A 15,044-nucleotide genomic window follows, 5' to 3' on the forward strand; every position below is an offset into this window, starting at 1 on the left:
TTTAACATAAAGCTAGCATGATTAGCCTGAAGCTAGCATGAAGCTAACATGATTAGCCTGAAGCTAGCATCAAGTTAGCATGATTAGCATGAAGCTAGCATGATGCTAACATGAAATAGCATGAAGCTAGCATGATGCTAACATGAATTAGCATGAAGCTAGCATGAAGCTAACATGATTAGCATGAAGCTAGCATCAAGTTAGCATTATTAGCATGAAGCTAGCATTATGCTAACATGAATAAGCATGAAGTTAGCATGATGCCAACATGAATTAGCATGAAGCCAGCATGATGCTAACATGAATTAGCATGAAGCTAGCATGATGCTAACACGAATTAGCATGAAGCTAACATGAATTAGCATGAAGCTAGCATGATGCTAACATGAATTAGCATGAAGCTAGCATGATGCTAACACGAATTAGCATGAAGCTAGCATGATGCTAACATGAATTAGCATGAAGCTAGCATGATGCTAACACGAATTAGCATGAAGCTAGCATGATGCTAACATGCATTAGCATGAAGCTAGCATGATGCTAACATGCATTAGCATGAAGCTAGCATGATGCTAACATGAATTAGCATGAAGCTAGGATGATGCTAACATGAATTAGCATGAAGCTAGCATGATGCTAACATGAATTAGCATGAAGCTAGCATGATGCTAACATGAATTAGCATGAAGCTAGCATGATGCTAACATGAATTAGCATGAAGCTAACATGAAGCTAGCATGATGCTAACATGAATTAGCATGAAGCTAGCATGATGCTAACATGAATTAACATGAAGTAAGCATGATGCTAACATGAATTAGCATCAAGCTAGCATGATGCTAACATGAATTAGCATGAAGCTAGCATGATGCTAACATGAATTAGCATGAAGCTAGTATGATGCTAACATGAATTAGCATGAAGTTAGCATGAAGCTAGCATGATCCTAACATGAATTAGCATGAAGCTAGCATGATGCTAACATGAATTAGCATGAAGCTAACATGATGCTAACATGAATTAGCATGAAGTAAGCATGATGCTAACATGAATTAGCATGAAGCTAGCATGAATTAGCATGAAGCTAGCATGATGCTAACATGAATTAGCATGAAGCTAGTATGATGCTAACATGAATTAGCATGAAGTTAGCATGAAGCTAGCATGATGCTAACATGAATTAGCATGAAGCTAGCATGATGCTAACATGAATTAGCATGAAGCTAGCATGATGCTAACATGAATTAGCATGAAGCTAGCATGATGCTAACATGAATTAGCATGAAGCTAGCATGATGCTAACATGAATTAGCATGAAGCTAGCATGATGCTAACATGAATTAGCATGAAGCTAGCATGATGCTAACATGAATTAGCATGAAGCTAGCATGATGCTAATATGAATTAGCATGAAGCTAGCATGATGCTAACATGAATTATTATTAAGCTAGCATGATGTTAACATGAATTAGCATGAAGCTAGCATGATGTTAACATGAATTAGCATGAAGCTAGCATGATTCTAACATGAATTAGCATGAAGCTAGCATGATGCTAACATGAATAAGCATGAAGTTAGAAGGATTTATTATGAAATTAGCATAAAGCTAGCATGAAACTAGCATGAAGCTAGTATGACTTAGCTTGAAGCTAGCATGAAGCTAACATGACCAAAAGACCCAACCCCCATGTCTCTATGATGTTCGGATCCAGAGATATAAGGCTTTGTTTATTATGTTGCTAGGGTGCTCATATTTGGTTGCTAGGGGCGTGGCTTAATAGCTCAATAAGAATCCTTAGAGACTGATTGGATGCCTGAGTAAAATGAGCCCACCCCCATGTCTCTGTGACACTGTGCTGCAAAGATATCCATCTGGGCATTTTATAATGGCAGTCTATGGGAGATGTTGCTAGGGTGCCCAAAAATGGTTGCTAGGGGCGTGGCTTAATTGTTATGGGATGATCCAGAGAGACTGATTGGATGCCTGAGTAAAATGAGCCCACCCCCATGTCTCTATGACACTGTAAAGCGAAGATATTCCATCTGGAACGTTTTTATTCCCTAATATGGGCGTGTTTCCTGCCCAGTTATAAGTCAATGGGGAATTTTGGGGGCCTCCTACACCCCAGGGGTGAAACTTACACCCCAATGTGAGGTATGTTCTCACAGTGCCTGTCAGCTTCCTTAAATATGGTAAGCCACAAGTTTCTACAAATTTCTCACTCGGAGCTATGACCTGTCAAAGTTTGTCGCAATGTTAAGTAAATGGGACTTTTCGGAAGTTTTATGTCCCGTTTTAGGAATTCTGTAAGTCGGATCCCGTCAAAAAGATATAGCACACTTCTTTAGACCAGCCAGAATGTCCATGGAAAATTTCGTGGATGTAGCTTGAAAGCTGTCGGACGAGTTAGCCGCAGAAATTTTAGTCTCAGAAGAAGAAGAAGAAGAAGAAGAAGAAGAAGAAGAAGAAGACGAATAATAATAAGTTTAAATACAATATCAGTATGTTGGCTTTGTCAATCCAACATAATAATAATAAGTTTAAGTGCAACAACAGTATGTTGGCTTTCTCAAGCCAACATAATAAAAATATGGAAAACATAAAAGCGAAAGGAAAAGGTGGGAACACTTACACGCAGAGATTGACATGTTTTTATTATAGTCTTTGTTAGCACATACAGCTGGACATTATTTGTCCGTCCTCTTTCAGTCATAACAGGAAAATTGCAAAGGACATAACAACATTGCAAAGTTCATCTAATGGTTTTCATGAACCCAGAAAAAGTTTCTCTCTTCCTGTTAAAGCATAATTGTAAGTTAATGTGCTGTGGTGCAGACAGGACTGATGTAGTATTACTGGGACACACACATGAGCGAGGAAAACATTAGTCATGTCATGTGTCATCAGTTAGTATTGTATTTTTGTCATGTCTTCCAGGAAAAATATCTAAACATCCTTAAAGGTGCAATGTGGGACTTTTATAAGGATTTCTTGACAGAAATGCAATATAGTATACATAACTATATTATCAGTTGTTTATTCAATTGAAGACCTTACAAAATTAACTGTATTGTTTTATTACCTTAGAAAGAGTTGTTTTTTAACTACAAACACTGCGGGCCTCCTAACATGGAAGTAGCCACCATGTTTCTACAGTAGCCCTAAACGGATAAACCATTCTACAGAGCACGTTTCATCCTTACATTGGGTACATCCCGAAGGATGCGAACATCGAAGGATGGAGCCTATAATGTCCTAATGATCCATTATATTACTGAAAAAGCACACATTTGGAGGCCACATCTTTAGGCTTTTGAATAAGCCTCCGAACTGGGACATCCTTCGTCGCTGCATGGTGACGTCATTGGCCTTCGAATATGGCCTTCGGAGGACACAGCTTTCGAATTGGGATGTACCCATTGTCTTAGACGATGACAAGTTCGTCCTGTCACGGCTATCGTAGCTTCTATAGATGGTTTCAGCAGTAACAACATAAACAAGCGGCTGTCGTGGTCCGCACGTAACTTCCGGTAAACTCCGCTAAGAATAAATAACAACAAAGTTCTTTAAACGTAGTTTAAGCAAAAAACACACATAGATTACCTAGGAAACCAAAACATTTGTTATTTTTGACGAGACATTTGTTCAAGAGATCAGTTTAGCAACTAGTCAGACCATTAAAAAAGCGAAAGTAAAGTTCGGATCCAGACGTGTATCGCGTCAGCGCACGTGCGTCCAATGAAACCGTCTATATGCGTTTCAAAATTGAGGGGTGAGCTGTGGACTGAGAGGTTGGTTGCAATTTGCAATCTCACCACTAGATGCTGCTAAAAAACCCACACTGGACCTTTAAAACATAATTTTTCAAGAGACTTTTTCAAAGAATATATAAAGTTGGAATTTTTATTTATATAAGTTTAAATATAAAAGATTTTTGTGGGATGTTACATTCAAGTCCAAGACGACAATATGTGCTGGATGCACCTTTAAATATGTTTTAAAGTATTTTTAAGTGTGTACCAAATAAACATCAACCCAGTTATCGACCGAGAAATCAGAATTTAGTATTCCAGATATATTTTTATGCTGGAGGTCGGGTATTTGGTAGGTTCAGCAGCATTATGATATTGTAACGTGTTTTGTTGAACCTTGTGGTTGTGTAGCCGGAATCAGCTGTCAGTGCTGCCAGCGTGTGTGTGTGGTCTTCCTCTGCGAGTTCTCAATGCCAGCAATAACAAACTCAACGCACTTCCAGAAAGCATTGGTCAGCTCACCAGTCTCATGGAACTGGTAAGTGTGTGTTACCTCTGATTTCTACATATGAATAAGATGTCTGTAATACTTTGTGCTTTGGGTATACAGTAAAATGAACACAATAGCCTCTTTCACACAGTAATTCTGTTAAATTACCATTAATTTACCGGAATGAATTTACCAGTAAATACCGGTACAAAAATGTGCTGTTCACACATGCAGTGACGCTCCAGTAAGACATCATTCACATATCAGTATCAAAATACCGGTAAACTCGGAGAGAAAGCGGAAGTAACCTGTGGCGCGCGGGTGCACGGCCGGCGAGCTCCGTGTCGTATTTGTAAACAATGGCGGGTTATGACTTAATATCCACGGTCAGTATTTTGTTGTTTTCACATCTGTGGCAAACGGTCGCGAAGTTGCTCGTGACCAAACAAATTGCGTGAGGTGGCGTCAACCTGCTTTTGCACATTAGGCTTCACAGATGGTGTGCTAAGGACGTCGGCAACATGGCAAAAAAAGCTGTTTTAAACAACTTTGGTGAAGAAATGTGGATGTTAACTTCAGGTGTGCTCGACTTTTAAGCAGCTTGTGTGTGGAAACGTCCGTAAACAGTTCGGGGGCAAACTCGTCACCTGTATAAAAAACTTTCTGATTGGCCCGATCTGTCAGCGCGGTCTGACGTCGTCCGTTCTAAATGCCAGTAATCCTATATTTTATCGTTCACACATAGCGCTTACCGGTAAATTACTGGTAATCTTACAACCTGTCTTACTGGTAAATTGGGAGCACTGATTTACCGGAAGGTTCTGTTCACACATGACATGTTAACTGCAATTTACCAGTAAATTACCAGTAAAGACTGTATGTGTGAAAGGGACTATTGACTCACCCTCTCAACTGAGTATGTATATATATTTATACTGCATGTCGCTGTCTCACAGAATTTTTTGTTTTCTTGTTTTTATTTATAACTTAATGGACTGTGGCAATGTTAGTGGCCTCTGAAACTTTCAGACTTATGCAGAAAAATGTATGACACGCTCGAAAAATCTTAATCTCTTTCAGTCTCCTTTAGAGTTGCTTCAACCAATCACATTGTAGCCCAAGCATGCACAGTAATAAACTTCTAACACTCGTTATTTACAACTCCAGATCATTAAGTTAAAATGAGTGTAATCAAATAAAAGGCTGTGCAGAAGCTTGGTGTTTGAGAGAAAGGTGAAGTGTAACTCTAAACTCTTCCTCTAATTGTTTCTTATCAGGATGTAAGCTGTAATGAAATCACAGCTCTTCCACGCCACATTGGCCGACTAAAAGCCCTTAGAGAACTCAACGTGCATCGAAATCTTCTCTGTGTCCTACCAGAGGGTGAGCATACAGTACTGTGCGTATGTGTGTGGACTTAATCTCATAGACTACTACAACCTTATAACTACTTGTCACATCACATATTACAACTCACCTCATACAAGCCACATCATGCTACACAACATATGGAAAATGTTACCTTTGTTTGACCTTGACTCCTGCCACCTGTTTATTCAGGGTTTAGTTGTGTCATGACTTCATTACCACCACTGATTGCTTACCGAAAAACAATCAAAACAAATGACACCTTCTTACTATTTTTGCAAGTTTTTATTCTTAAGGAAATGCTGACTGCCAAGAGCATAACTGAAAAGTGTTGGTGTGTTCCTTTATATAACAGTAAGAAATTTTGCTAAGTGCTAAAATGATTGTGCGAGCCAAGCATTGTGTGAAGCATGTTGGCATAATATCAACAGCTTACCTTGGCAAAAAGAAATGAGTTTTGGCTAAAATTGAGTAGCTTAACTAATTATTAAGCTAGGCGAGCTCGTCGCTTGTCGCTGGCAAACGGCCACTTCCATTAAAAACGAATGGTAGCCTGTCGCTCTGTCTCTGTCTCTTGTAGCTAATGTGACTGGGGGGGTTATACTGATTATAACCTTTGGATGCCCCCTCTGTACCGCAGTGGAATTCTGGATGTCTAAGGTCTTTTTTTGTAATATATCTGTTTATCTGATCTAAAGCCAGCACACACATTTTTAATGAGATAGTGGTGATGTGATGCTGTCAAAGCTAAACAGTCCTACTGTTTGTTGCCCTATTAATGACAACATTAAGAACTACTTGATTCAGATGAGATCATTTATTGTAGGTTGTACCTTAAATAACACAAAGCTCAGTCATTATCCTTTATTTATTTGAAGGAGCTTTGTAGATGATAGAGTATGTCATTCTGAATTAAATAATAAGAAATGCAAAATTATTTATGTTATTATTTTGTTATTCAGAGCTTGTTGCAATTTTATTCTTTTCATTTTAATATTCGTAATTGTTTGTGTGTGAGTGGGCATATACTTAGCCACAGTTTGGGGGATAAGGCTGTCTTCACATATGAGCTTAATCTGACAAAATTATCTCTGTCTGTGTCCGAAATTGCCCCCTATATACTGTATAGTTCACTTGAATGAGTAAATAAAACAAGTGAGAGAATTTGGACACTAAGCGTCGGAAGCTCTGTATGCTCCATCTTGTGTCAAGACAAGGAAGTTTCTTTTGGGGTGCGCTTCACAGGGAAGGGGTAGCGACTCCGTTGACTGTACATCCGTTGTTCACTTATTATTGTGGTGCATTATGGGATTAAATAAGCGCACACGACAATGTCCAATATAATTTCAGACATCACTACAAATAGATGTCCCCTCAAATAGTGTATAGGGTGCTATTTTGGACACAGCCTCGGCTTTGTCCCAAAATGCATTTTATTTCATACATTTTTAATAGAAGTTCCCACCATGAAAGAAAACTTAATTTCTGTCTTTATCTGTGTGTTTTAGATTTATCAGATCTACCTCTGGTGAAGTTTGACTTCTCCTGTAATAAAGTTTCCACTATTCCTGTTTGCTATCGAAAAATGACCCAACTCCAGTCATTACAACTGGAAAACAATCCACTTCAAAGTCCTCCTGCACAGGTAACGCGTACACGCACACGTTTTATACTTCAGCTGCCACACAACTGCCACTGACATAAACCGTGATGCTTTCAGATCTGCATGAAGGGTAAGATTCATATATTTAAATACCTCGCCATGGAGGCATGTCGTAGTGACAAGATGGCAGACGGGCTGTACCTGCCTGTGACGGACCGCCTCAGCTTGACACGACCCACCAATGGGAGGTCAGTCCTCATGATATTAGTCACATTTATTGATTAAGTGGCTGATCTGAAACTGTCAAGGCATAATTTTGAAAAAAATGTGACAAAAGCCAAATCTAATTAATTGCACGTATTAATGTGTTAACTTAAGGGGGTCGCACAGTGCCGTGCCGTTCTTAAAAAATCAAACACATTGTTTTCTATGAGTATACGAACATCTGGCGCCGCTCGCGCTATTTAATGTGCACTTCCGGTTTACGATACCTCCAAGTTGTCCTAGATGTGACTCGACGCGTCGCTGAGCTGCGCGATCGGTGTGCGACCCCCTTTAGACAGCTTTATTATAAAGACTTTAATCACATAAAGACTCTTAACACTCTGACTGAAGTTTTCATCCGAGGAGCTGTATAGAAGCAATATTATATGTTAAAGTCCCTGTAAAGTCAATTTTGAAAATTGTTTCTAAACACATTATAAATGTTAGAAATGTAGACCATTAAACAGTTTTTCACCATTTTTGAGTTCAGGATTTATTGGCGGACCTAAAACAGTGGGATAATGATGCACTTGAGCCATCACGCGTGGCCCCGCCACTAACACAATTGAGAGCATCCATTCAGACTGCAGTGCTATTTCAAAGTAAAGAGTGACGACAGCTTTCCCACGAGTCGTCGTGGTTTCAGTGCAGACAGTGGACACGCCCCCAGGGTTTAAGAGCAGAGAATGACACCTATTTTTCCAAGATTTTGATAACTTATTTTATTTACTTTCCGTTTTTTCCATTATTCAAATTTGGTTGGCTGGTTAATAACACATTTTTCTGTGGTGTGACAAACTCACATTTAGGCCACATCCACATAACCAGTGCTTCATCTATCCAATTTTTTTCCTCTAACCCTTTTTTTGTTTTGCCGTTTTAATAAAAACGTGTGTGTACACAGCTAAACGTGTCTCTATCTTAATATCTGATTTACAGGGACTTTAAATGTCTATCATAACACAGGTAAATTGTAAGGTAATATTTGTCTAAATAATAGCAGTATAATCTTTTTGACTAAATTTTGCAGCTCTAGATGGGCATATAAATGACCTGAATGTTGAATACAGTAAAAAAAATCCAGGTCGTGTAGCTTGTGTGTGTGTGTGTGTGTGTGTGTGTGTGTGTGTGTGTGTGTGTGTGTGTTGCCTGTCATTATCATTCTTATCTCATGAGAATCCTTTTAATAGACTACAGGGGTCAGTCATCAAAAAGAGAGAGAGAGAGAAGAGAGAGAGAGCGAGCAAGACAAGAATTCTTCCCCTTTCTCATATAAAAGAGATTAGCTGCTTTCTTCTCTCCTCCTCTCTTTCTTTCCTTCTCTCTCACTCACACTCTCTGTCTGTCTATTTTTCAGGTCCCATATTAACTCCTAAACTGCTGTTCTCTCACTCTCTCTCTCTCTCTCTCTCTCTCTCTCTGTCTGTCTCTCTTTATGTGACAGTATTGAGGACATTGATCAGCACAAGAAACTTGACAGTGACTCTGGGGTGGGCAGTGATAATGGAGATAAGCGCCTATCTGCTACTGAGGTCAGTGTGTATTTCGTTTTTTTTTTACACTTAATTTCATACGTAAAACTATGCAGTAGTTAAGGTGCTACTATTAGTTTGCTAATGGATGTGCTGTGTCATGAACTGATAGCTAAAATACTGTACAGGTTGTAATTGCCACATGATGTGAATCTGAATTTCTATATTAATAAATTGGTTAAATTATGTTTGGCTGTAAGTTTAATAATGTAAAAAGGTTAAGGTAAGGATGGTGTTACTGCAGCTCTGTTGGTAAAGCAATTATAAAGCTCATGGGTTCCATTGCAAGGGATGCCGGATAATGAATAAAAAATGTATAGATTGAATGCATATATGTAAATGTAAAATGTCTTGGCATGGAACCCGCTGTGTCTATTAGGTCTCGTACACACTGCAAACTTTCGGGAGTGACAACCGCATTTAAATGTTCTCCCGTCTTGCGTGCTTATCACTCACAGCTGCCTTTGACCAAAATAATTTAACAGCATTGTTTTTGCAATAAACCTCCATCTTGGCGTTGTGTATTGTACGCTTCTTTTGTGAGGCTTGTCTTGCAGTGTTGCCAGGTCCTTGTCTTTTTTGTACGTACATACAGTTTTGGCGCTTAACCGTTTATGGCTTTTGGCTCATGAAGCGATCAAGTTTTTGGTGTTAATAAAGTGTGAAGATGCCGGTCCCAATATTTTGATCTTTGAGGTAAAGCATTTGAATTTATTTTGGTTTATTATTGGATTTTTCTCTAGTGCAAGATCTGGCAACACTAGTCAGCAAAGGCTCGTGCATCTGTCAATTTCTGCACCGCGCATACAGAAGACTTTTTCCTCTTCTAGGAATACATTTTTTCAGAAGAGAGACCTGTCATGTCCATTATGCACGTTTAAACACTTTATTAACTACTAGTTGTTCAGTTTGGTTATGTTCACACTAAGCAGAGTTTCTGTAAATGTGGTTGTCACTACCTGCATTTTGCAGGAGTTAATTCGGTTGCAGTTGTCAGTCCCATAAATTACTGAACTGTGTGTGTGTACAGAACAGGATTAAGCATTAAAAGGTAAACGGGACCATTGACTCTATAAGACTTATTTTATAGGTTTTGTTTGTGTGCAAATTATTACTTAGTTTGTAAAGCTTTTTTTAAAGTAATTTACTTACCTGTATATAAAAACAGTATAATTTTCTTGTATGGCCTCATTTAGATAAGATTAACATGTGTGTGTTTATGTGTGTGCGTGTGTTTTCCAGCCATCAGATGAAGACAGTCTCAGCTTGAATGTGCCCATGACTAACATCACAGAGGAGGAAGGCTTGAGCAAAGACGACTCCAGTGAACATATCAGTGCGCTGACAGGTAACTCTCACACACACAATTCCTTCTGTGTGCACAGGAAACTTGTCCTGTAGGCCTGTAAAGAAAAACATCCCCTTACTGGGCTGACACAACATTACCGTAGTGATACTGTAGACAGCAGATTTGTTTATCTCGGGCTGTGTGTGACTCAGGTTAAACCCAAGGGAGGGCAGGACAGGAAGTGTTGATATTGGCTGGGAAGTCAGCACATGAGGAGAATTGATGGAGGAGATGAAAACTAAGCACATTTCAGGAAGAAAGAAAAAAAGTGTGTGTGTGATCGTTGTGCTTTTAAGCTGATAGTAAGGACATAGCTTTACTCTACTTGCCTACTGTGTGTGTGCGTGTGCATGTGAGAATGATTGTGTGAATCAATGGCAACTGAAATAAATCTGATTAAGCTATTTAGCTCTAACTATTTGCCTATTTAACTAAGGCTGTAACGATTAATCGTGTGTCCCATTAAAAATGCCTGTCTGAAATTGATTCTGAATCGCAAGGCTCCGATTCTGTGTTTCATGCACAGCTTGTGCATGTACTACAGCATTTGGTCAGTAGGAAGTCCTTATCAATCTAAAATCATTATGAGTCGGAGTCGTTTATAACGTTCATTTAAAAAAGCAACACTCGTTAAACGAAATCATTCAAAATAGTCTTTATTATTATGAAAAGACCTGAAACAATTTGAAGAACAGCGATATAAATATTCCTGTAGACATTTCCTGGAATAGCATTCGCAAAGCTACTTCTTCTGTGGCACAAAGGGAGTTTCTGCACGGGAGGCGTTCGGATGTGCCGGCATTTCACCGTAATTCATTCAAATTAATTAATTGAGAAAACGCGCATTTGCACGATTCATCGTTACAGCCCTATATTTAACTAATAAGGGCTGTGTGTCCCAACCATAGACTATAAAAAATATGGACGTAGCGTCCATGATGTCACCCATAGGTTTGTGAAGAGCTTTTTTTGAAGCAAATAGTTGGCGGGGCCTGCCTCGCAGTTAACCGAAAATGGGTAAAGAGGCGGGATGTGGGTGTAGCTGAAGTGGCTGGTTGCTGAAACCACGCCCACATAGCTCAACTTCAGTGGCAGTTAATTTCATTCAAACGGATAAAGATGTTGTCAGTTGTCATGAAGGGCAAAATTAGCTAGACCAAAAACTATTTCTGTACCAGGCTGTAATGCATGTGCAACAATGTCTGTAAAGTTGGCTATTTTAACATGGTGGTCTTTGGGATTTGACTCCCTGTTGGAGCCAGCCTCTAGCAGCCAGTCGATGAATTGCAGTTTAAGTCACTTCCGTATTGGCTTCACGTTAGAGATCGGACGGTTGCCTCTTGGTTTTTACCCGACCACGAAACGTAGCGTGTGGTTGTAGCCGCTAGGAGGATTCGTCCAGTTAAGGGTTGTTATACCCCTGAAATAATTTTAGAGACATGATTTTAAGGTCGAAAAACTACATGTTGTGTTGCTTTTAGGTGTTTTTTCTCTTGCGTACTAGTGACTAACAATGGTAATTATGTCACCTGCAGCATCACATTCGAGACACTTTTTATGTGTTAATGATGTATGTGTGTGTGTTTGTGATTATGACAGCAGACAGAAGTCCATCTGATTCTCTTAAGAGGCAGCTGGGCTACAGGGACTCCACCCTTAGTACACCGTTCATCAACTATATCAAGGTAAGAGAGTCATGGTCTGTTAGAAATATGTTTGCATTTGTGGGACTTCATTGGAACGGAATAAGTATTCAATAGATTTTATCTTACCAAACTAACTTGCATTACTTTTGGTTTCAAGCAAATTGCATGTTAGATTTTTCCAATTTATCCTGAAAGAAAATGGAGAATGCATTTTAAATGATTTATTCACCGTCATAACATTTTGTCAATCTTCATGACTCTTTCTAATATACACACAAATGAAGTGACAACTCTTTTCTTTTTTATACACTTTTTTATACTTTGTCCCTTTCTTTCATAGTATTGTATGAAACCTAACGTTTATAAAACTTGTTCTGAAAGATTCATGAGAAAATACTTTCTGGTTTATGATCATAACATAGCTTACAACACAAGCAGTTCTGGTTTAAGTCTCCGCTAAAGTATTAAAATCTATTTTTGTTTGATACAATATTCATCTTTATTCCTTGCTGTTCATTCCTATCTTTTCTTTCTGTAACTGCCCCTTTTTTTCTATTTTTCTTATCTCTTTATCTCTGTCTTTTGCCAAAAAATGTTATGTGCCAGTTACTGTTAGTTAATCTGATAACACAACATTGCATCATGGTATTGGTATGGCTGTAGACAGTGTTTATTTGTGCATTAGCAGTTCCCTTGCAAAGCAGTCAGTTTCTAGAGGGACATTGTGTCTATGAGGGTGTGTATTCCCATCTGTGTGCGCGTCACCCTCTCCAACAGGCAGTGTCAGATCTGGTCAACTTTAAATTCCAGCCAATCAGGTCTTTAGTTTGTAGTCACATGATAAAGTATACAGCTGGAGTTGATGTATTGTGTTTGTGTGCATTTGAAGGGTCGCAGTGCTGACTTTGATGAGCCCCTCAGAATAGAAGAAGACAGGAACTGGACTTCAGAAGAAACGTGAGCATTTTGTCATCAGTACATTACAATTTTATTGTATCATCCTTTTCGTTCGGATTTTGATGTCTTTGTCAATCTGTGTTTGGCTTTTTCTCTTGGGTTTGCAATTAAAGAGAGGTCCTGTGGACCATAGCCAGTATGACAAATTCACCACCTCCTTATGTTCGTCCTTTGAAAACGTTTTGTTATGGCTTTTAAATGAAAACAATTGGTTTCAAACACCTTCATTTATGTATTTTTTACATTTTGTTGTTTTTTTAAGGAAAGATTAACATTTGATGAAAAAAAATTTGATCACTAGTTAAACCTCACAGTGTGTTGTTATGCTGTGTCCACCAGGTCAAAGGTCAATATGATCAATCAGTTAAAGGAGGCTGTGGAGATGCTGCAGGATCCTAACAGGTAGATCAGCAGGTCAAAAAAACTCTGGCTGAACTGTTTTTAACTTTATTTAAATTTTTGTTAAGCTACAGGAACACTGAACTGTTATTGTGTTGTATTATTGTCTTTCACTGCTTGAAACTTAATAAAAAAGCCATTGTTTGTGTGCAGGGTTAACATGAGCTCGGCTGATCTGTCTGGTATTAAGCTCTACCCTGTGGAGATGGTTACAGTAGATGACTCGCTCAAGTAAGTCACAACAACTATCCCTCAATCATATCTGCAGATACAGGAGCAAATATTTCACTACATATGTATGAACCACTGTTAGTAATGTGTACTTTGGTGACTGTGTTATGGTTTGTTGTCTTACACTTTTGTTTTCCTCTCTTCCTGCAGTGGACAGGAGAATGATGAGGGTCAGCTGACACCTAAGGTAAAACATCATTCATGCTATATTTGGGTATATGCATGCCTGTCATCTTCAAAGTTTCACTAAAAGCAATTTTCCCTCATGTGTTTGTGTGCCTACACTGTTCTTAAAGGAAAACACCACAGTTTTTCAATATTTTACCTCAGCTTAGACGAATTTACATACTTATCTGTTTTCAATGCGTGCACTTATTCTTTGTACAGCGCGTCGTGAATGTGTTAGCATTTAGCCTAGCCCCATTCATTCCTTAAGATTCAAACAGTGATGAATTTAGAAGCCACCAAACACTTCAATGTTTTCCCTATTTAAAGACTTTTACACAAGTAGTTACACGAGTAAGTATGGTGGCACGAAATAAAACGTGATTTTTTTTAGGCGGACAAAAGAACTATATTGTATGGCGGAAGAGCACTTAAAGCACTTTGCTTTAAACATACTCAATCACAGTGTTTCAATTGGAGTTCATTCGTCCGTTCATTGATTTATGTGGGAAATATTGTGTGGAAGCGCTGTACAAGATAAAGACGATACATGTGCAGACACCAGGGAGATTATAAGGGGCATATAGGGGAGCCCACTAAGGCTATGCATTATATTATATTACATTACATCATATTACATGGCACTCTGGAATGTTCGATTCTGATTGGGCAGTAGCAACATTCCAAGGTATATTATTCCCAGATAACTGCCTGAAACTAATAACGAGTCTCATGTGGATACTGCAAGGCATCTTGACAGGTGCTGTTTAATATTTTCAAATAAATTCAATATAAGTATGCAGAATTATTTATAAATATGAGATTTTGTTTACAAATAATTAAACAAAATGCTCTAAATGGCTTAGAGCCATTAGGATTTTTTACCTTGCAGGTGTGCTTCTCTTACAAATATATATCTATAATATTTAAAATCAATATTTTTGTATATATATTTATTATTTAATCCTGTGGTAACCCTAACCTAACACTGTGGGATAATATACAACCAGATGGTTGTTGTTGCAAAACAAACCCTGACATGGGTGATAAGGACCCCTTGGCAAAGCATTTATACCTAGCATATCATATTTTACAAGATCATATAATACTATATATTATATTACATTTCATATACACATCCTTATAATTAATTCATCATTTTTTATTTATATTTTATTATACATTTTAAATGTATTTGTTATTTATTTAAAGGTTCATCCGATGCAAATAAGTAACTGTAAGCATGAAGAAAGATCAAAGAAAAACATTGTTCACAGGCAGTCCAGT

The 15,044-nt window shown here is 38.3% G+C and overlaps 1 protein-coding gene across 9 annotated transcripts in view; it reads left to right on the forward strand.

The window, feature by feature from the left end:
* Positions 1–15,044, forward strand: part of lrch1 (leucine-rich repeats and calponin homology (CH) domain containing 1) — a 70,789-nt gene that overhangs the window by 29,345 nt on the left and 26,400 nt on the right. For 8 of the 9 annotated variants that reach the window (XM_073855165.1, XM_055215712.2, XM_073855166.1 and 5 more), the window contains exons 3-13: positions 4,166–4,292; positions 5,522–5,627; positions 7,121–7,257; positions 7,333–7,463; positions 8,924–9,011; positions 10,254–10,359; positions 11,959–12,044; positions 12,895–12,962; positions 13,302–13,364; positions 13,515–13,592; positions 13,743–13,779. In XM_073855165.1, coding sequence (XP_073711266.1) covers positions 4,166–4,292; positions 5,522–5,627; positions 7,121–7,257; positions 7,333–7,463; positions 8,924–9,011; positions 10,254–10,359; positions 11,959–12,044; positions 12,895–12,962; positions 13,302–13,364; positions 13,515–13,592; positions 13,743–13,779 — 1,027 coding nt within the window. The remainder of the gene's footprint in view (positions 1–4,165; positions 4,293–5,521; positions 5,628–7,120; positions 7,258–7,332; positions 7,464–8,923; positions 9,012–10,253; positions 10,360–11,958; positions 12,045–12,894; positions 12,963–13,301; positions 13,365–13,514; positions 13,593–13,742; positions 13,780–15,044) is intronic. The other variant, XM_055215713.2, reaches the window with a different exon arrangement.

The sequence above is a fragment of the Misgurnus anguillicaudatus genome, chromosome 17, assembly GCF_027580225.2.
Source record: "Misgurnus anguillicaudatus chromosome 17, ASM2758022v2, whole genome shotgun sequence".
NCBI lineage: Eukaryota > Metazoa > Chordata > Actinopteri > Cypriniformes > Cobitidae > Misgurnus > Misgurnus anguillicaudatus.